The 22,129-nt window shown below is 47.5% G+C and overlaps 2 protein-coding genes and 1 long non-coding RNA gene across 9 annotated transcripts in view; 2 read left to right on the top strand and 1 right to left on the bottom strand.

Annotated features, from left to right (window-relative positions):
• The window catches only part of PEX14 (peroxisomal biogenesis factor 14), an 80,357-nt gene extending 77,987 nt beyond the window's left edge, over positions 1-2,370 (top strand). The window contains exon 9 of the mRNA XM_055704075.1: positions 548-2,370. Coding sequence (XP_055560050.1) covers positions 548-1,013 — 466 coding nt within the window. The 3' untranslated portion in view covers positions 1,014-2,370. The remainder of the gene's footprint in view (positions 1-547) is intronic.
• Positions 2,371-8,876: 6,506 nt separating this feature from the next.
• The window catches only part of LOC114015322 (uncharacterized), a 32,373-nt gene continuing 19,120 nt past the window's right edge, over positions 8,877-22,129 (top strand). Inside the window, exons 1-3 of the long non-coding RNA XR_003559175.2 lie at positions 8,877-12,445; positions 20,146-20,223; positions 21,246-21,384. This is a non-coding gene — a long non-coding RNA (uncharacterized LOC114015322). The remainder of the gene's footprint in view (positions 12,446-20,145; positions 20,224-21,245; positions 21,385-22,129) is intronic.
• Positions 13,705-22,129, bottom strand: part of CASZ1 (castor zinc finger 1) — a 208,143-nt gene continuing 199,718 nt past the window's right edge. For all 7 annotated transcript variants that reach the window (XM_027802274.2, XM_027802272.2, XM_055704049.1 and 4 more), the window contains one exon: positions 13,705-19,197. In XM_027802274.2, coding sequence (XP_027658075.2) covers positions 17,948-19,197 — 1,250 coding nt within the window. In that variant the 3' untranslated portion in view covers positions 13,705-17,947. The remainder of the gene's footprint in view (positions 19,198-22,129) is intronic.

Genomic DNA, 22,129 nt, shown 5'->3' with positions numbered 1-22,129 from the left:
CAGGACCTGGCCCAAACATGTAAAGTGCATGCTGGGACTGGGAGATAGGCCCTGGACTGTAGAGAGCCGGAATGCAATAGCTGTGTATCACAGTGGAGGTGAAAGCCAGGTGGTGAAATTCCTTGGCTGAGGCACAAGGACCTGGTGTGTCTGACTGCTTGCTCCGGTGGGAATTTTCTTTACCAATTAATTAGTGATTGTTTTATAAAGGGACACCATGTCTTTCCACAGGCAGCATTTCAGAGTGCTAACTTACTCTGTGAAATTGGCCAAACCAGATCATTTTAGTACTTCAGGTTGCCCAGCTGTGGTATTTTCCTTGTGTGCAGGCTCGATTAACTGAGTGCTTGTAAAGCACTTTGAGATTCTGGCTGAAGAAGTGAAGTGGCCTTGGTTTTGTTCATTTATGGCAAAGGAGCCTTGCAATTTCAGTCTTCCCTTACATGACTTCCCCAGGGCAAATACCGTTCTCTCTAATGATAACCCCTCAGTGTTTTTAATAAAAGCCCCTTTCTCTCCTTTTCTTCCCTTCTTCCCCTCCCCCAAGGAGGCAGTTCCCTCCCTCCCCTTCGGCTCCTAAGATCCCGTCATGGCAGATCCCAGTGAAGCCGAGCTCACCCTCCAACCCTGTTGTTGCCAACCATAACAGCAGCAGTGACATCTCACCTGTCAGCAATGAGTCGACCACATCATCACCAGTCAAGGAGAGCCATAGCCCCGAGGGTTCGAAAGTCAGCTGCCATCTGCTGAGCACAGAGGAGGGCAACAAGGCAGTGATCGACGTCAAGAGTCAAGTGCGGATGGAAGTGCAGGGTGAGGAGGAGAAAAGAGAAACCAAAAGGAATGAAGAGGAGGAAGAGGACGATGAGGATGATGATGTTAGCCATGTGGATGAGGAGGAATGTCTGGGTGTCCAGACTGAGGACCGGCGAGGAGGGGATGGTCAGATTAATGAGCAGGTGGAAAAGCTACGAAGACCTGAGGGAGCCAGCAACGAGAATGAGATTGACTAAGGCACTCTGACTTCTGCTGCTGCTGCTGTACATCTTCCCTAGCCTCCTGCACTGTCCCTGGTGCCTCTCCCATTTTGTGGAGAGAGGTGCCACCATCCCCTCCAGTGATTTTCCCATGATTGACCTTGAGCAGGGTCATGATTGCCCAGTGAACAAGGTGGGTCCTGTTTCACCACAGGGCTTTGCAGTGTTGCAGTGGCTTCTTCTCCCCTCCCAGACCCACCTTCTCCCCATGAGCTGGGGTCATTGCCTAGGCTGGAAGACCAATCGCCTTACCATGCACCACAGCTACAGAATAATCCCTCTTACAAAAACACTATCACTGCTGAAACAGTCAGCCTCTTCGCTGCATCCTAGAGTCCTGTCCAGTTTCAGAAACCAGTCTGTCCTGAGCTCTTTGATTTCAGAAGCCTTTAATCCCCACATAAGGCTTCTGATTCTCTGTTTCCCAAAATAACCCTCTGTTTTATTTCTCAAATTACTTGATATTCTGTTGCCAAAAAAAGAAGGTTTTAACCCTGAATTCCTCACCAGATCTCAGTCTTGGCTCTTCCAAGCCTTATATCAAGCTTCAAATTACTGAAACTACCTAGCATCTAAAACCAGTAAATTTCTGTGGGGTCCAAAGAACACTATTTCCACCCCACATGCTCATCCAAGTGGCCTCTTGCTAGGGACCAAGTCCAGGTTTCATGCCCACAGTAAAATCCATGGGAACAAGTGGCTTTGTTACTGATTGCTCCCCAGTAAAAGACGGCTTTAAAAGAAGTTGAGTCCACTCATCCCAGTTACTACCCTTCCTCCTCCAAAGACAAGGAGTTCACATCAGTTCTTGACATCTTACATTTTATTTGTAGCTGCCCTGAATGAATGAACGAGGTGATATCAGATGCTGAAATAGTTGGTTAATTCTGAATCTTTGCAATGTTTTTTAGCCTGTTTTTCTCCCTAAATGAGGAGAAAACCCATCTTAAATGATCAGCTGAGACCTGCACCTACCTGGTGATCAGCAAAGCAGTCTTTACAGAACAGAGAACGGTTCCAGTTTTGAGGTTAGCCACTGGCCCTTCTTGCCCAGTTCAGCCTTTTTCCCCCTCATTGGGCTATACACAAATTAAATCGGTGAATTTTGAGACCTCTCATTTGCAGCATTGTGTTCTCAGCTGGTAAAATGGTGGTATCCAATTATATTATTCACTGCATCAGAGCCTCTTAGCAGAGCAATTCTTGTAACAACTGAGTCTCACTGTCCTCACCAAGCAAGTGTGCTCGTCCGTGTGATCATGTATAGATTTCAAATATAAAATATGATTGTATATAATTGTAATAAATATGAGTTACCACTATTTAACACCAAGCTATTACTGGATTACTGTGGCTCTTATTTTGGGGAGGAAATATGCATGCAGGGTGGTCAAGGCATGAAAAGGAACTATTCCAGAAATTGAGTCCTTATAAAATGTTTTCTGATGGACATTTATGGTTGATTTTCTGACTGCTCCAATACTAGGTTCTGTCAGCAGGAGGCAGTGTAGAGGATGGCGTAGTGCAATACCAGGTGCATGCGCGTAGCTCCAGCAGCACTGTAGTGCTCGGTTTCCTCTGATGTTGCAGAAGGTGAGATGGATCTATAAACCAGTGAGTAAAATGCAGCTATTCCGGTTCCTTCGTTCCCAGCAGGAGGCTCTCCTGGGTGAGGAATGCAGCGCCCGCTCCTTTCCACCCCCAGCAGCAGGAGGTGCTGAAGGGAGCCTGTGAGATATCCCACAGCCCCTTGGTCTTATCTTCCAGCAGGGAATGCTGTGCAGTATCCCATGACTGGGCTGACCCTGCCATGTCAGTACTGAAGCCATCGAAACAAATGGCGTTCGGCAAGTAATTTGTAGCTACTGCAGTCCCATCTTTGCTCAACAGAAGTATTTGGCTCCCTTCTTAAAAATGAGGGATTTACTTGATTCCTGAGTATTTGGGTGTCTGGTACACAGTGACATTTTCCTGCTTAGGGGGAGCGAAAGGGACCTTCATATTACTGTATTTAGACCTGCTGCTGAATGTGATGATTTCTCATGCCTTAAATGGATGAATATCTTCCCCAGGAGTAAGTGAGTGAGTGTGTGTGTCTCTCTCTCTCCCCCCCTCTCCCTCTCAGTCTCTCTCTCCACTGTTTAACGTTCAGAAAGAACGTCACGTTTAGCTAAAACAGGGCAAATTTGAAAGTGTTTAAAAGGAAAGGCTTTTCTTAAGAGATGGCACTTTTCATTTCTCCAAGCCAAGAATCCTTGTGAAAAGAAAACACAACTGAACGCAGAGATGTGATGAAAAAGTATTGTCCTGCCTGTGTACATTTTATATACATAGAAGGTTTTGAAAATAGAAAGTGCCTGGACAACAGCAGTTGGTGAAATGTGGAAAATATGTTGCTGAGGTATGTGCCTTGCAGAGTGACTTACGAGGTTTACAGTACAAGCATCCCCGCGGGTTCATTTTTCCCCCCTTTTCCTCCATGTTGCCAGTGTTCAATTCATTTACCTCAAGATTTCTGGTGCAGCATAAAAGGCAGTTTTCTTCAGCTGCCCTTTTCCCTCCCTTAGTTTTGCCTTTTACAACTTTTACCAGTTCGGTAGGTCACAGTTTTTCCTTTCCCCCACCTGATGAATCCCAGAAAACTCCATTATAGCTGTTGTTGCTCAAAAAAGTCTCTCGGCCTCTGGCTGCTGATGGGCTCTTTGTGTACTTTGTTGAAGAGACCTAAGCCACCAGCAGAGAATTTGGAAGACACCAGACCTTCCTACCAGCAGGTATTGTCGTGAATCACAAATTTTGTTCCTCTGTCTCATGTTCTTTGTCTTTCCAGCATAGCAACAGTTGTAGGGTGAGTATTTTGGTTTTTATGAACAGTGTAGCTTCACTGCTAACTTGTAATTTTTTTTTCTTTTGGGGTTTTTTGGGTGGTTTTTTTCCCCCTAGAAGCAAAGATCTTAGGTCAGCTGCCCTGTGAAATGTTTAGCCTACTGGCCAGTAGGCACTGAGAATGGCATCACATTAGCTGAAAGATTAGCAGGTAGCGAACCTTTTTTCTGCAGAACAAGACAGACGGCAGCAGCAGTTACACACCGTCTGGCTTATTCAGGTACTCAATTTTACTGTGTAATCAGCCTCTGGTTTGACACAGGAAGAATAACAACACCCTGGCTGGTAAGTTCAGTGGGTTTGTAATGTGGTTTCTATAGGTCCTTGATAGCGCACAGAAAGCAGGCGGAAGGAGTTCCTCTGAATGGTGTCATTTGAAAATGTTTCAGTGAAACCCTGTGAGCCTGTGCTGTCCAAGAGGAAACGGTATCAGGCTGGTGCTTTCCAGTCATTTGAGGATATAAAAGCTCCCTTTTCAATAGCGGCAAGAGAAATGTGAGGAACTCAAAAAATGTGATGAAGTGGGAAAGGGTTAAGAGATGTCTCCTGGTCGTCTTTGTCCAGCCTTCCTCATGCCCAGATGTGATAAATAAGTCCTATGTGCATCTTCGTCAGAAGCAGGAAGGATTTTTTTTATTGCCTTTTGTGTGTTGGGGGTGTAACCTAACAGTGTTTGGGATCAGAAGGAAGAGGATGGGCTGTGGGATCCCTTCTGATCTTGCTGCTTTGCTGCACGATGTTTTGTAAAGTATTTTACTTATGTGTGCACCTCAGTTTCCACAGGTGATGGTAAAAAAACACTGGCTGGTAAATACAGAGATGCGATAAAGACAAGTTGCAGAGAAAGCCAACTTTGGGCACCAGGTTTCATGCCGGGTCCTGCAGCTCAGACAAAAACCTAAACCCTGCTGTACCCTGGGGCAAGAACCCATCCCCCGCTGCGGGCTGGGAGAGCCGGGCAAGGCTGCAGCGCCCAGCTGTAGCCACTGTCCCCTAATAGCCCAGCCTGCCCAGGTGTGGGAGAGGGGCTGCCGGCGCCGGAGGGGGGCAGGTATGGTTCTTCGGGCAAGTGCGTGCTTTGTAGTGACTGTGTTCTCCTCTTGATTTCATCTTTAGTAGGGTGGGGGACCTGGCTGCATTTCCAGTACCCACCTCACCCCGGTCTGGGGTTTGCTGGGAGGGTTGCCGGGTCTGGCCTGGTGGGTGCCGGTGGAGGGAAGCACGGTATGAGCTGGGCTCTGCCCGGCGCAGGGGGGGGCTGGGGTAACCCGGTCTGGGTCTGCTCCACTGCTTTTTGTCTGCAGTGCCTGCTGCAGGAACGGAGGCTGCCTTTGCCTTTCCTTTGGTGGGGCAGTGTGATGCTTGGGGAAAGCAGGCTAGACAGCAGGTCCAGAGTAGATTTTTGTGGAAAACCCTTTTGTGTGGAATTCAGGGTCTCTGTGCTTTGCTAGACCTCCATAGCCCACAACATAGCAGGCTGTGGGGCATGTGTTTCCCAAGGGCTTTGACAACAGGAAGCTTTGTAAGGTCCCTTCTGTTAGTGGTGCTTCATGTTAAGCCCAAATTGTATGTGGTGGTGAACCTGCACGCCCCAACCTGGGGTAAACTTGAACCTGGAGTCTGCCAGCCAGGACTGGACTTCTCATCCTGGTGGGTCGTGTGCAAGTGCAAAGCAAGCGAGGGGCTTGGCCTCCCGGCATTGAAAACGTAAATAAGGGGTTGCTGGGAGGTGAAGCACAGGCAGTGATTTACTAAGGGCACAGGAGAGTGTCCAGCTTTCTTCATTTTCCCTTTTATTGTCTTATCCCCACACTGCTGCTTCCTCAGGAGCCAGCCTCCAGAGCCAGCCACATCTCTAGAGCTGTGTCCACCTATTATGCTCATGAAAGGCTGGCTCTTACTACTATGTAACTCTAAACAAATGAAATAACATAATGGAAATGTACCTCAGACGAATTTTGGGGTATTATGGAAGATGGAGGGCAGGGCCCAACTCCTCCACTTGCTGTGTAGTAGAAGCTCTGAACTGCGCACTTGTCGATTTGAGGGGCTGGCATGGGCTCTCCCAGCTCAGGGAAAAAAACAATCCCATCCTCAAAAGGGAGCAAGCACTAACCTAATAAAGGCACCAGCTGGACGAAGGGAAAACCAGCTCTTTGGAAAAAAAAAAAAAAAAAAAAAAAAAAACCAACCTCCTTTCATTAGAAAAATAATATATTTCATCCAAATAAGGTAAAAATATTTGAAATGGGGCAGAAGTGAGCACTAGGCAGCATCTGTCAGGCCCTTTCTGAAAAGGGGAAGATTATTACACTCAATTACAATTTATTTTTGTAAAGTGTCTTTCAGACTAAAAATCTCCCCAAATGCTTCGCAAGGACTTCTCAGGGGTTACTTACAATATGGAGCATCTTAGAACACCCCTGTTTTCCCACCAAGCCCTTCTTTTCTGCATCTGCTGAAGGGTTTAACCCTTCAGGATTTTTTTTTTTTTAATTCTATATTTGCACAAATAATGAGAGAGATTTTATGATGATGGCTGCAGGAACATGCCTGAAGAGGAGTAGGGGAGGATCTGACATTGTATTTTTTTTCTGTTTTAGGTAAAATATTGGCTTTTCCTTAGGCCTCTGTCTCCTGAGTGAAAAGGTGATTAGCTGGATAGGGCTGATTCAGATGATCTAGAAGTACGACTGGCTTATTTGTTGCCTGTTTTTCTTTCTGTGTCTGTCACTTTGCCAGCCTGCTTGTCTGTCTCTCAGTCACTTTGTCTGCTTGGCATGCCTGTTTTGTGCAGCATCCCTGTTGTTTTTTCAGTCTTCCGTCATGCCTGCCTGTCTCATAGTGCCTAGTTTCCTGTTTTTTTCTAACACTTCAGAAACTGACTGCTTCCAACTTTATCCCTCTGCTTCTGTAAGCTAGTACTGTGGTTTTATCTGTTTGGAGCTGGAGTTACCTCTTTAGAATGAATTTCTTTAATTGATTTCTTTAAACCAGAGCAAAATCTTGGGCGGATGTTCTTCCATCTCTTTAAACGGATTTGCTTTACTTAAGCAGTTTCAGCTGAGGTGTGCGCACAAAAGGCCATGGACTAAATTGCTGCAGCTTTCCTACACAGATGAACTACTCTTTGCTTCCTGCCTTCATACAGTATCTACAGTAGATTTCATCTCTGCACGCCTGTTTGCTCGCTTAGTTGCATGTTTCTGTGTGTGTGCATTGCTGTGCAATAGTATCAACACTCGCACTGCAGCAGCCAGCAGGTTTTGGGTGTGAGAGGGAGGCTGGGGCTCCCGCTTGCTTCCCAGTGTCTTCTGTGCCCCAGAACGAGCTGGGGATGTTTGACTGAAACTGGAGCATCACACTGTTGCATCTCTTTCTTACTTACTTTTTTCCCCAGCTCTAAAAACCATGGGCGGGGTTGGCTGGTTGGCATAAACCAGAGAAGCGCAGTGACTGCCCCGGCCGTGGGTGTCCCTCCGTGGCTGCGGGGGTGGCTGCGGTGCTGCCCCCAGCCACAGGCCACAGCTGGTCCCCCTCCATCTCGTGGGCGCAGCTGGCTCTAGCCCAGATGTGACTCGCGGGGCTGGAGCCTGGTAGCCCAGCTGAACAAACCAGCTTGCCTCTCTGCCAGAGGCTCTGGCTTGCTTTGGCCACAGACCAAACGGCTTTGCTTTACCCTCTTCAGTGCGTCGGACGGTAGAGCTGTGGTGTTTAGGCAGAGCTTGGCTGTGGGCTGGGACCCACAGGAGGCTCCTAGGGGCTGCCGGTGACAGCAGGGTGACAGCAAGGTGACAGCAAGGGCTCGGCAAACGGTGAAGCTGGCTTCATGGGGAGAGCACAAGGCAGCACCCTGCCCTGTGGGAAGGGGAGGGGGCAGGGAAAGGCTCAGTCTGCCTGTCAGATAAATCTTCATCTGTTTACTTAAATCCTCAGTGTTTCTTCATTTGTTTGTTTAAGAGTTTCCCTGCCAAAAAAGAGCAAAAGAAAGGAGGGAAGCTGCCTCCGTTGGCCACCCCTCCTCAGCCAGGATGGGCCTGGGGCACTTCAGGGGCAAGAGCAGGACTAGGGGCCACAGCACCCAGCCCTCCCCCCAGTGGGATAAAGGGGTCTGCCTCTGGAGGGGCTGTGTGAGCAAAAGCTTGGCCCTTGAAAGGGAAGATGCATGTTAGGGGCTCTGGAGAGCCCGCTGCTTGCCCCAGAGCTGGCATGAAGAACTTGTCATCCCTTCTAACACCTACTGTACCTAAAAATGCTGTTCAGTGCCTTTGTCCCCTCTTTGCCCTCCCCCCTTTGGTAGAGACTGTGGCCCCCGGAGTTAGGTGCTGCCAGCTTTCAGGTACTGGTGAAGTTTCGTCTAGACAGCAGACAAGAAACCCAAAAAGCAGGGTCTTCCTGCCTGAATGTTGTATTTCCACGTAACAGTGTCAGCAACAGAAGGACTCAAAAGCATCTTGCCTTTCCTTACCTTTTTATAGATATCCGTAAAATGTACCAGGTGTAGTACATACCACACGTGCAATTCCTTCTCGTGCTAACGCGTGCATTCACCGAAAGTGGCACACTTTTCTTGTCCCCACACAAGTATTAGGCAAAGCTGTGTATTTTGCTGTAGCTATGCATGTGCAGGTCTTACTCTCATGCACACTCTCACTCTTTCCAAGTTTGGTCATATTCAACTTAAGTTCTGCCTTGATTTGTGGAGAAAGGCAGAAATTATTTATTTATTCGTGTGTGTGTGTGTGTGTGCATGCATGTGTGAAGCTCAAAAACCATTCCCAACAACCTACATGCTTTTGCTGTTTGGAATAGGTACAAGCTGGTTGTTGACTTTCAGAGAAGTCTTTAAAGTTCATGTTCCCTTTGAAGATAATGTGAGATTTTATTGTCATGTTTGAAAGCTTCAGCCTCCTGTGTAGATTGCATGCAGATTGGGGGTGGGGGGTGGGGATATTTGGTTATAGCTTCTCTCCTTCCCTTTTCCCAAGAGCTGCTTCTTTAAAAGGGCTTCCCATGGTCTTCAAATAAGCCACCTGCAGGTTTGTGAACACAATTTTGCGCCTGTGCACAGCAGCCCAGAAGTGCAAATGCAAAGAGTGGCTGTGACACAAGCAGTCGATGCAGTCTGTATGTACCATGTAGCAGGATCCATGGTTCAGAACTTTACTTATTGCAAAGGGCTTGTGCAGGACTGTGAAGGAAGTTTTAGAGGTCAAGTGAAAGTCTTAGCTTTAAACACTTTGTCCACAGTCTCTTGTTCACTTCTATGTCATAGTACTTCTCTCTTGCTTTGTGTTATTACACCCAGTGCCCAGTGAAAATATTTTTCCCAGGAAGTCTCAAGGCGTTTATATCGATTAGCTAGTTGTTACCTGTTAATGGCTGGTTTCTGTCTTGGCTCCCATACCTGAGCAACACGGACAGTTCCAAAAGCTGGTTCAATTAATTTTTTTCTCCATTGTCTGAATGTTTTTTCCCCTTTTTTGTCTGTGTTCTGTTAAAATTTCTACTTCTGTTCTCTTGTGCTGTTGCAGGGAAGGGGATGTGTTAGAATTAACTCTTGCGAGCCTTCTAAGAGTTAGGAGTTGCCAGTCCTGCCACCTGATCAGAGGCGTGCCCTGTTTTCTCAGCAGTAGGTTTCTCTAAAGCTGCAGCAGCACATGTGTGGTTCCCCTTTCCTGCCCTAGGGATTCCCCTGGAACCGCGCTCCTGTGGGCATCTCAGCCACGCTCATACCCAAGGACTTGACCACTTCTATGCTAAGATCCTGCTCAGCTGCAAATTTGCTTCTCAAGTCTAGAGGTGTAAATATGGGCTAATTTAACAGACCTATTTCCCTAGCAAGTCTTCAGGTCTTTGTTAATGGCGTCATGCCTTAGGAAGGCAGTGTTGAGCATTGGTCCTTGGAAGCTGTAAGTTACGCCCTGTGTATGTTGTGCATCATAACAGCTGCTTTTCCTCTACCAGTAAGCATCAGAATTCTGAATTTCCTTCTGTCTGGGTGTAGGAGGCATTGTGCTACTAGAGTAAATATCCTCCCAGTCGGACATGCTTTGCTGTGTTCTGTACTCAGCTGAGCAAGCTGTGAGGAGCATTTTGCTGGGCACGTGCGCCAGCACTGCACACCTGATGGTGTGGCTCAGGGATGATCGCTGGCTGCCCCACACCGGCCGCGCTGCGTCCTGGTCTGCACAGCTCCCTGGGAGGTGGTGGCTGGACTGAAGAGGAGTTAGGTTTGGAGCCAATAAGAGCTAGTAAGAAAGATTCCTGCAAATTAAATGAATGCCTACAAAACAGTACAAAAACTGTTCCTTGTAGGTCAGGGACATAAGGAGAGGTGTAACCCACAGTGGTTTTTTTCCTAGTAATCTCTAAAAATATGCTTGCTAGACTGTGTGTGAGAAGCACTCGGATGAGTAGCGATGATAGTCTTTCTGAGCCACTGTGATGGCTATTACCTTCATTTGTAGCCAGCGCTGACAGTCTGCTGTCTTTGTTTCTGTCCTTGTTGGGCAGCTCTTATGGCTTCTGCAAGGACAGGTTTGCATGTGCTGCGGCTGGACTAGGCATGTTTGGTTAATGGCATCTAAAAACCAGGATGATTGGAAGCAGCAGCAGAACCATCTGGTCTCCTGGTCTGTGTCCTAGAATACCTTGAATGCTGCTTGTTTATGTTTGAGGCAATTGAAATTCTGCTGCCTCTGTTGGTTTAAAGTCTTGAGTAGTTCGGAGAGGGGAAAGCAGTGCTGCTCCTTTTGAGTTTCATGTTTGGGCTGGTGCCAGGGGATACTCCTGCTGTGGGTGCATATGTTGGTGGGTGCTGCAGGAGACTTGGTAGTGTGCTGAAAAGCGGATATCCAGTGTCTTACGTAAAGCAGGCAGTGTAGGTTTGTGGCTCTGTGTGTAACCGTAGGGTCCTGGTCTCACCAAAAAAAATGTTGTTACAGAGTACGCTTGATGTAATCAAAGTATTACAACTGCCCAGTTCTTGTCCTGACGTTAGAACGAGCAGCCTCGCTAGGCATCTGCTGCTTTCCATGGCTCGCCAGCTGCAGGGACAGGGTGCAGAGCCGCAGATGCACAGCTGCAGTGTCACCAGTTGTGAGGGCTTGGAATGTATGCAACAGTGAGGCTTCAATTTGTTCATCTTGCAGCTTCTCCCATGACTTAGTCGTTCTTTTATGAAGTGCAGTCAGAGTTCCACAGGGAGCAGGCAAGTTCCAGCAAGAGCTTTCAAGCAGCGAATGTCAATGTCGTTCACATCCCCTGTCGGTCCCCCCCGCCCCGGAAACAGAGTCATGTAAATATCCCATGTGCTGTGGGCAGAGCTCCAGTGAGAACAAACCTCTGTGCTCCAAGGTCGGATTAGGAGCGTGTTCAGATAATGACATCTGAAAACAGGATGGCTGGGAGCTGCAGCAGAGCAGTGAGGGGGCTTTGAAAGAGAGAGGAGTCTAATCCTCTCTGCTAATAAGAAGGCAGCTGCTGCCAGTGCATCAGGCTTGGCAAGCGCCACTTTGCTGCTTCTGGGTTCTTTTGGCGGGTGGCAGGCGCAAAGACCCAGCTGCTTTGAGATAGTAGGGGAAGAGCCACACAGGAGGGGTTTTCTTTGCTTTCTTTGAGTAGAACAAGAACTTTGCCATTGCTTCCCCCACCCCCGGTCCCCAGGAGCACTTTGGCAGGACAGGCGTCAGGGCAGTGTTTCGTGCCAGGCCAGTGCCTGGGAGCAGTTCAGCTGGCACCGCAGAGCCCGCGACCGGCTGCGCGGGCGTGGATGCACAGACACCCTGACACTTGCCATCGGTGCAGAACCAGTTGCAGCTCCCGAGTGCTCGAGCCCAGCCTTGTCAGGAGGGCTGGGTGCGTGCTGCCCTGTGTGCAGTCTCGGTGCCTCACCAGTGGATGAACAGCAGTGGGCAGGGTGGAAGGCGGGGGTCGGCACAGAGGCAGCTTTTGTGCAGTTTTGATCCGTTTACAAATTTCCCCGAGGACCACTGGGATGGTGCCTGCTGTGGGCTCCCACTGAGGGGGCGAGTACTCGGGGACATGTCGGGACCTGGCAGGTAGCGCGAGGGCAGTTGCTCTAGAGCACATGAAGTGCTGTGAACATGCACGTTTCCCCCCTCCTCCCCCGCAAAGTAACTTGCTTAGTTCCACGTAAAAATGGCATCTACTGCCTGTCCCCAGCTGCCTCGTCCAGAGCAGGGATGCTGGTGATGGAAAGCTGTTCTAGCCCCAGCTCCAGTGTGGAAGTGCCCAGGCCTGGGGTGAGTCTTGGGCAGGAGAACGGTGGGGACAAGCTGCCGCAAGCGTGCAGTGGTTTTATCTAATCTATTGTTCCTTTACAGTCAGCGTTTGTGACTGCTGGATCAGTTGCACCAAGGCAGTGTTGTGTCATGCTCTGGCTGTCAGGACACGCTCTTGCCTGAGAGACGTTCTCATCCCCGATGGCCTCGCTGTACTTTACAACCGCGTGGGCTATGCCAGTTTCTGCAGCAGGAGAAAACCTATGGAGTGGCCAGGTAAGGGGTGCTTGCTCTCAGATCTTAGATGCATGGCATACAGCTTTGTGCATTCTTGCCAAGTTCTGCCAAAGTATACGGCTTCAACCTTGCGTTTTGGTGACTAGTGGGTCTATTAGCCCCCCAGCCCTTCTATGCAGACAGGATGCCTCACCTCTCTCGTTAGGGTGACAGTCAACCGTCGATTGATTTAGTGGGCTTGGAATGTCATTGTAAGGTTTCAGGTGGGTTACAGCAAGCACGGCTCCACCACGGTCCCAACCCACCACCCTGAGTTTGCAGGCCAAGGTAGGAAGGGAAAAGTCAAAATGTGAGTAGTCACTTCTCTCCTTCCAGGTCCCAGTTTAGCAGATCATGGACACGTAAGTATCGCTTCTGTCAGGGGCCCCAGTGAGCGCTTCAAGTAAAGCTACAGGGCTGCATAAAAAGCTCGAGGCCAGAGTCCATATATATTAAAATGGGTGCAAGGCATTAATAGGACTCCAGTGCTTTAAAAGACCCCAGCCGCTACAAGACTTGTTAGTTCTTAAAAAAATAAAACCCTTCAATCAAGAAGACAACTCGATCACTTAAAACTTTGGGGTTTTTTTTCCAGTTTTTATTGAGTGAAAATGTCAAACCTTGCATCAGTCATGCAAAAAAAAATCAAATAAATAAAACACATATATTAAATTTCTAATAGCACTAAATTCAAGTGGAAAAATATTCAGTTCTTAATAACGCAGGTGCTGAAGAGACCAGATTCAAGTAAATCAGAGCACACCATCCTGTTTAGGGTGTTTTTTTTTCACTTTCTGCATTTTTGTCTCAAAACCTATATATATATCTATATATCTATATATATGTATATACATATAGATATATACACACACACATATATATGTGCATACATATTATTTTTATATTTATATATATACACATACATATTTATAAAACATTAAAAAGAGCATTGGTGGTTCAAGCATTTATTTCCCCCCCCTCCCCCACGGAAAGAAAAAACAACAACAAAACAAAAAAAAATTACACATTTAAAATTCAAAATGAGCTAGCAATGGCTTATAGTCCTAGTGTGCAATATGGATATTACAAAAGGCTAGAATCCTCCCTCTTTGTCTTTTTTTTTATTTTTGTTTTTTAAAGTTTTTTTTTTTGCTACATTGGAAATTTTTTTTTATTTTTTATTTTCTTTACAAAATTCCTTCCACGCAGACTTTAATCCAGTTGAGTTTGTGGCTAGAATGAACAATCTAGTCAATAGTTTTTATTTCTTTCTTTTTTTTTTTTTTTTTTTTGCTCTTCAGCAGTGAATGGTAGCAGAATCAGGAGGGTCCATCTGAAGGTTTATTTTGTTTGGTTTTTATCTTGTTTTGGACAGAATAGTTCCATTTCCTCTCTCCTCTTTCCCCCTCCTCATACAGATCCCCCACACATACACAGTGGGATCCCTCTCTTTCTCTGGTCGTTCGTTTAAGCACATATTTCAATAGCGTTGTATTAACAGTCCTGTTGATATGATAGCCTGAAGTGAAAAGCCACCTCGCTGTAACAGGGATCTCTGTGCTGCTGAGGCTTTGTTCAGAAAAGCACTTAAGCATGGGCTCAGACCTGTGCCCGTTCAGAAAGCATCTGCTTAAGAGTTTTGCTGGATTAAAGCCTGAACACAGCAGAATAAAAAGACGGGTTTAACTTTCCTGACTTGTTGTTGTTGTTGTTGTTGCGAATAGAGACATAGTAAGAGGTTTACAGAAACAAGACTTGGCAAAGGCTCTGGGGGTCGGGCCAGCCTGCTGGGTGGCCCTGTCTGGAAGGGCAGTGGCCACTGTCCTCCGAGGGTGCCTGACCTTCTGCGCGTCAGGCCCTGCTCGCTGGTCACGTTCAGCAGTAGCCTGTTGGGAAAGCAAGCTCGTTCCCTGTGCCAGCTCCCGGAGAGGAGGCAATAGAAGTTTGGGAGAAAGGCTGAGATGTTAGGGAGAAGTAGGGTGCCTTGGGGGAGAAAATGGTGTGCATAGATAAACACAGGCCCTTCTGGCACACTTAGCCACCCAGAAGGACATGTGGAACAGGGCCCCATCCAGCACGGACCGCACCTGCCTAAGGCTGCCTCCTGGGACGGTGCGCTGCGTCCAGCGCCCAGCACGCCAGGCTGGCGTGAGCAGCGCTACCTAGTAGGTCTTTCACCCCTTTCTCCACACACTTCTGCTCTCTCCCACTGTTGTGCAGTGATTCAGCCAGTGGAGTCTGGTGAGATGTGTAAGGGGAGAGGTCAAACCGCTATGTCAGGGTGCAGGTTCCCAGCTCCTAACAGCAGGGAAACAGCCCGTCTCTCCCGCACCGAACCAGGGCCCTCGCGAGCCCCGTGCCTCGCCCCTGGAACCAGACCCCCCCTCGCCTTCGGCGCCAGCAGCGGGCCCAGGCAGGTGTCAGGTGAACCTCGCGGGGTGTTGTACTGAAGGCAGTAGGCTCGATCCTGCTCCCACAAAAGTCACTGACAGACATGTTGATTGCAGCGGTACAACAGAAACACATTTGCTTTGCAAGATGTGGCTTGTGCTACAGCCAAGGATTCCTCTTGGAGCCCATCACCGTACTATCTAAATAGTTGAATATGGGGAAAATGTACAAGTACAGAACCTGCAGCAAATGCCGTTAAAAGTAAAATCTTTTTGCCCCATGCAATTTCTCGAAATTCCAGGGCCTCATTCCCTCACTCTGCCCCAGGAACATGAGCTTCATTATATGCAAGAACTGGGTTGTGCTAGAAAACACACGGTTGAGGGCAGGGGATATACCAAACAAAACAAAAACAAACAAACAAAAAAAACACCCCTATAAAAATAAAAGCCACACAAATAGCTGATAGAGGAAAAGAACTCCAAAGAATTAAATAAACTACAAACTAGTAATAACAATATTTCATTTGTTTTGTTTTCATTTGTTTCATCTCTACAAAATTCAAGTTAGAATTCAGAATCGTGCAGCTCCGGTCAGTGCTAGGAGTGTGAAGTCAGCCTCAAACCGCAGCATTAAGGCCCCCCCCATCCCCTGCCACCCCCTACAAACAAACACTACATTGAAGGAGGGGGAAAAAAAAGAGAAAAAAAAAAAAAAAAAAGAGAGAGAAAAAAAATTTGCACACAATTAACCATAATCTAAGGGCTACCCAGAAGGCAGGTGACCCCCCCCCACACCATCCCTCTGGCATTGGTGGTTTCTCTTTTGTTCTATATATAGTAATAACCTTTACAGGAAAAATACTGTACAACTTTTTTTTTTTTTTTTTTGCCTTTCCTTTTGAAACATTATCTGAACATTCTGTCCCCACATTTACACAGCTGAGCTGCTTGTTTATAAATCAGACCTGATCTGCACCAGTTCCTTAGGGAAATAATTAAAAAAAAAAAACACCAAAAAAAACCAACCTAAACTTCTCGAGGCTTTTATCTGTTAAGGGTAAAAACAAATTATGGGGATCCCTTGGAGCTGAAGTGCTCATGGAATTGGGGGGGGAGGGGGCGCCTGCATGACATTAGAAAAAAATAATTAGGGTTTTTTTTTTTAAAAAGGGACAAACTTCAGACACAAGGAACCTTTTGCTAGGCTGGTATACTTACAGACTGGCACTGAAATAACTTATTAGAATTAATTCATATGGCTAGTCCTTCTGGAGTGCAGGTGTATGTAGACAAGCCTCCTCTCTCTGACTCAGGTGAGGATTTGGGGTCAAAGCTACTGTCCCACCTGTCAGGAGTCCGGGACAGTATTCTGTAGTGTGTGTTCCCAGACTGGACTAGGAAAAGGGAGCAGGAAAGAGCTTGTAGCCAGGGGAAAGCCCAAGCTTCTGAATGTTGTAGCTCTCAACACAGTATCATTGCGTTTGCTTATGCAGTGCCCAAGCTATTAGCCCTACTTGTCAAAATTTATCAGCATGGACCCAGAAATCCCTTAATTCTTAGCTGGCTACATCCCGGCCTCAGCTAGCATCTCCCCCCATCTTCGAGTTCTCTGTGCTGCGTGGGCTGCGGCAGCCTTAGGCTTTGGAGCTGTAAGAGTCATGACTGGGCCGGTAGCTGCCCCCGTGCTGTGGAGCAGCTGTGGCCCCCCAGCCCCGTGCCGAGCAGGACATCCCACAGTGGGATCCTGAATGTTCGCCTGCCGCCTCCTCCCTCTTCAGTGGTGCCTTCACCCTCTCCCAGATGTCACCAGAGATCTGTATCGGTCCACGTGGAAAGACAGACTTGCCCGCCCCCAGTGAAAGGCTGGGGCCAAGGGCTCGGGGAGTGGGGACATACCTGTCATCGTATGACTGCTTGGTCAGAGAGCAAGTTGTATTTTCAAGGCTGCTTTAATGGCTAGGACGCTCTTCTGTGAGCACGGTGCTCCTGGTGCTGCACCGTGGGACAGAGGTCAGCTCACAACCTCCTGAGATGGGGATACTGAAGCACCACAAAAACGCCTCGCCCTCAACAGAGAGGAAGCACTGCGGGGTTGGGATGAGATGGAACTGGATGGGAGGTTAACCCCAGTCCTCCAGTGTGACAGACCCTGTAACTGCCCGCTGCGTTCTTCCCAAGTTACTTCAGCTAAATCCCTACAGGCAGAACAGCAGGGATGAGGAGAGGCATCCTACAGAGAAAGTGTAGACTGAGAAAGTTTTACAATATAAATAGCATTCAAAATTATTATCATTAATATTAAAAAGGATCTGGAAGAACAGAGGAGTGTCCCATTCCCACCCCTGCTCATTCATTAATGCATCCTCATTTATATGACAATAAATACCCACTCCCACCCTTGCTGTCTGATGCCATTCATTTAATGCTGGAGAAAGAAGGGGGGGAGGGGGGGAGAGAGAGAGAGAGAGAGTGCGCACCCCTCACCCCCTCCTTCCCACTGGCAAAAGCTGAGCTAGCTGTCTTTGTGACACCAATTCCTTGAATTTTATATATGTGTGTGTGTGTATACATTATATATAGAGAGACACACACACAAATATATATTTCTAAAATTCATTACCTGTTGTTCCCACCCACCCCCCTCCAAGAAGTGGAGATTATTATTAGTATCGTACAACTGAAAACATGGAAAAAAAAAACAAACCAGAAAGAAAAATGGGGGGATAGAGCCCCTCCCATAACAATGGGTCCCCAGATGGGCGCAGGCCCCACGCACCATGCAGGGAGCAAGGAAAAGCAGCTGGTACCCTCAGGGTTCGTGTCCATACAAAAGGGTATTTTTTGCTGTGTCCTGCCCCCAGGTTCTGTGATCTGCAGAATGAAGTGATGCAGCACCAGTCCTGCTGCAAACTTGTCTCTCTTAGGGGGCCTGTGGAGGAGCGTGGGTTTCCTTCCTTCCTTCCTCTCTCTCTCTCTCTCTCTCTCATGTGTGTGGCACGGAGTTTGTTTTTCACTTGCCATCCTGATCCTTGTTCTTGCCTCATATGGGGTCCTCTTAGTAATTCTGTGTCAGAGGAAAACCAAACCACTGCCGCTGTTGTCTCTGAGATTAAGGAGAAGCTGCTGGAGCAACAGTAGAGGCTGGGGCAGCAGCTGGAGCTGGAGCAGGAGCTGGGGCTGGAGTAAGGGCTGGCTCACCCTGTGGCCTGGAAGCATTGCCATGGTCTGTGGAAGAAGCAGCCTCCTCTGGTTCTCCATCTTCTTTAGTGGCCAGGCCCTCAGGGTCAGGCAGCGATTCTTCAGAATCTGTGTTCAGGTCTTCCTCTTCATCCTCCTCCTCGTCATCATCATCATCATCCTCCTCTTCGTCATCCTCCTCTTCTTCATTCATCTCCTCCTCATCATCCTCTTCATCCTCTTGGGAAGAGTCATCCTCATCCTCCACATCACCTGAGGCAGATGCCACCGCCCCCCTCTCCTGAGAAGCAGTCCCGGCTCTGCTCGGTGAGGGACCCTCAGTGACTTCCGACTGCTTCTTGCTGAGGTCCAGGGAATCATTGAGGCCCACACCAGCCGCGTTCTGCAGGAAGAAGAGGGAGCTGTTGTTGTCAGTGCTGAGGTTGAGGGAACTGTCCAGGTTGATGGAAGAGTTCTGGATGTCATACTCAAGGGTGGAGTGGGCAAGGCCCTCGGGGCCAGGAGAGATGGCAGGAAGCTCCCCTCGCTCCTGCTTCTCATGTTTGCGCTTGTGCGAGTCCATCTGTGACATGCCCACCACCGTGTGTTTGCAGCCAGGGTAGGTGCAATGGAAGTGGGAGCACTTGAGTTTGTACTTGCAGTCAGGCACCTCGCAGTCCACGCTTGAGCTGAACTGGCAGAAGCCAGCAGCACTGATGACATCCTGCTTGCCGTGGTGCTTACGGTGGGCTGTCACCTTGGTGCTGTCAGTGCAGCGGAAGCCACAGCGCAGACAGTGGAAGTGTGTGCTATTGCCAGAGAACTGACAGTCTGGGAAGTTGCAACTCAGTGAAGACTTGAAGCGTTTGAAATCATCCAATACCAGGTTGTCAACACGATCGTGATGCTGGGCGTGCTTGTACATGTGGGTACGGCCACAGAACTTGTAGCCACAATTCTCCCGCGTGCAGTGGTAGTGGGTAACCTTGAGAGAGAACTGGCAGCTGGAGTCCTTGCAGTCCTCGTAGAGGTCATAGCGCCGAAATCCCTCCAGCATCATCCCTTCATCCAGCATCTTGCGTGAGGATGCGGTCTTGCGGCGCTTGCCAAACGGGGACATGTCCTCAATAATCCAGAAGCGCTTTTTGGCCCCCGAGGCAGTTGGCATAGTGATGGTATTCCCTGAGGAGAAAAAGCGAAGAGTGATGTTGCTGGCAGCCAGGTCTCTCTTCAACTCCTAACCAGCCCGGCAAGCTCTGTATTTGCCAAGACACAATGCTGCAACTGCTCCCACCCAGCAGCTCATCCCTTCAGCTCTGAACTTCTCAAGGCTGCTTTAATGGCTCATTAAAGGAACATCCCTCAAGTAAGCCTGAACCCTGGGATCGTGGGCTGGCTGATGCCTGCCGGACATCGTGTATCCCACCTGGCCTCTAATTGCTGCTCTGGTGTACCTCCTGTTACCCGAATGCTAACTGTTGCTTCTCTGTTTGGCTACTCTCACAGTTTCTCCTGCTGCTTAGTTAGTCTCTAGTCCTGTTTTCCTCAATTCAGACTTTAATACAGACGAGCTGGCTTGTTCCAATCCAAGGACTGAGGTGTATTACTGTAGTTCACCTGGGCTGAAGTGGTAGAAGCATTTAAGCATGCTAAAAACTGGTACGTGTATGCAGCTTTCCCCTATCCAGGGTCTTGTAATACACTACAGTTGCCAAGGACAGGCAGGAAGTAAAGGAAGATCCCATGCGTGATTAAAACTGCAAGGGGGGGAATTTATAGAAATAGGATGGACTTTGGCCAGGAGACTGCAACATCCCTCACTGTAATGAGCCTACATATTACGATGAGTGCACTTAGAAAGACAGATGGACAGATGTTCAATGGGGCTAATTCTCATCATCACTAGCCAGTGGACTCTGAGAGAAAATACCAGTGCTACAGCTTTCCCTTGGGTCTCAAAAATCACATGATGCCCCTAGTAAATAAAGAGCCCTCATCTATCTTCCACTTTCATTCACGGGGCCAGCGTAACTGGCTAGTGCTCACGTCCCCTAGGATCAAGCTGACATCAAGGACTCGACCTCATTATATCTATTAACTTTTTTTTTCTTCTTTGCTTGCTATTTCCAGAATCAAACTACAATCTCCAGTATCAACATGCAGCACAGACAAGGTTGGAGGCAAGAATTTTTCACCAGGTGCAGAATTGTGAGTGTAATTGGAAATTATAGCTCGCAACTAAAACCCTAAAACTTACTCTTTTTTTTTTTTTTTTTAAACCTCTCTTCATGCTGAAACTGCCATCCTCCTAAAAACAGGCATGATTTGTGACATGCAGTGCCTGGGGCCTGAGAATCCAGAGCAGCTTGCATCCTTGCCTAGGAGACTGAAGAAACAGTCATCTGTTTGACTGTTGTATAAATTTTTTTTTTTCTGGCCGATAAGCAGGTATTAAAAGAGATTAATTATACTTTTGCATTATCTGGCCCTTCCAATGACAACCCTTTAAGAGAAGGTGGCAGTCACTGAAGAAGCCCCCAGAAGTTAAACTGGCACTGTACGGAAAGATACAAGTCAATGGACATGGTAGCAGCAACGTAATCTCCCACATCGTTGCATGGCTGGGCTATACAGATTGCAGGATAAGCAAAGAACAAAAGATTTTTCCACAGCCATTTGTTACACGGCACGTTTGCTTGGACTGAAATAAGGATGCTGGCTTGGGGCATCTATGGTGCGACCATCTCAGTGATACGGAGCTGGTGGAAACTGCACGTTAAGGCTAATTTAACCAGCTACCAGTGAAAGAATAGCTTTCTGTCACTGTAGATTTTAAATTAGCAAGCTCTTAGCTACAGAATCTGTGACCAATTAACTGTCTGCTCCCCCTCTAAACATCTGGGATTGTTAAACCTAGCTGTCCGCTTCCAGGCGACTAGTGTAAGTGCATCGCTGCTGGGACAAATTGCTGCTAACCAGATCAACTCCTCCTTCAAAAAAAAAAAAATTACAGCCAAACATCACATCTTTTATCATTAGTATGAATGCTCAGCTCGTCTGCCTTCAGACAGAAATAAGCATAAGCCATCTTAAGGGAAAGACTCTGCATGGGAAATAAGTACAAATTACATTTTACCTGGTTTAAACTCAGTGTTTCTGCTTAGCTTTTACAACAGTTCAAACAGATGTGCTTAAAACTTTAGTTAAACCAATTCTGTTTTCTCATACAGGCAAAGTTTCACAGCAAGGGCATGAAAGAGGTGTAACTTGGTCTGCTCTCCTCCTTTAGCCACTGGACAACGTTCAGTCCCTAGCACCCGAGTGAAGATTACAAGCCTCAACAGATGTAATCCCAAGGAAATCTCAATGGTAAGTGCATGCCATGAGCTTGTCTTTTCAACTGCTAATGATGTAAACAAAAAAATGATGTCACTATACAAAGGTAAAAAGAAAAATATATTAATATATAGAGGAAAGCACAGCACAAGGTTAAGATGTTTCAGGTTACATGCAAATCAGTTAAAAAAAACCAACCCAGCAAAAATACAGTTTCTTGTGAATTTTGTTCATTTGAACACAGTCCTCCGGACAGACTCCTCCTTCTGCCAAGTCCCATGAGAAAAGCCTGTAAACTTCCAAGGGGAGATGGCCCTCCAGCTGCACTCCCAACCATCTACCCTGGATTTGTGCATTACTAAAACTGGCAGGAAGAATGACTGGGACATTTGTAGGCTGCCAGAATCCTCTTTTAAGTGTGAACTTTAAGCACAAATATGCCCTTAATTAACTAGAAAAGAGCTGGGAGTCGGGAAAAGAAGCCAAAACTGAGACACACCCTAAAAAACACTCCCAGCTGGAATGAGAATCCCCAGCCTGAGACATCTCTCATCTTAGTCACACATGGGAAACACGGCAGCTTAAAACTAAAAATCTAGATGTATTTTCTGCAGCTGTTAAAAGCAGATATAAATAACAGTGAGTGTGAGAAACAGCCTGAGCTGTCTGATGATGTCATCGTAGTGACACTGACTGTACTTCACTCTTTTGTTACTTGTGCTGGGGAAAGCTGCCCTGAATTTTATGGCTTTGTATATGAATAGGAAGCAGTGAAGCT

Source organism: Falco cherrug, chromosome 3 (genome assembly GCF_023634085.1).
Source record: "Falco cherrug isolate bFalChe1 chromosome 3, bFalChe1.pri, whole genome shotgun sequence".
Classification (NCBI taxonomy): domain Eukaryota; kingdom Metazoa; phylum Chordata; class Aves; order Falconiformes; family Falconidae; genus Falco; species Falco cherrug.
Note: the sequence above shows the minus strand (reverse complement) of the source record. Positions and strands in the feature narration are given on the sequence as shown.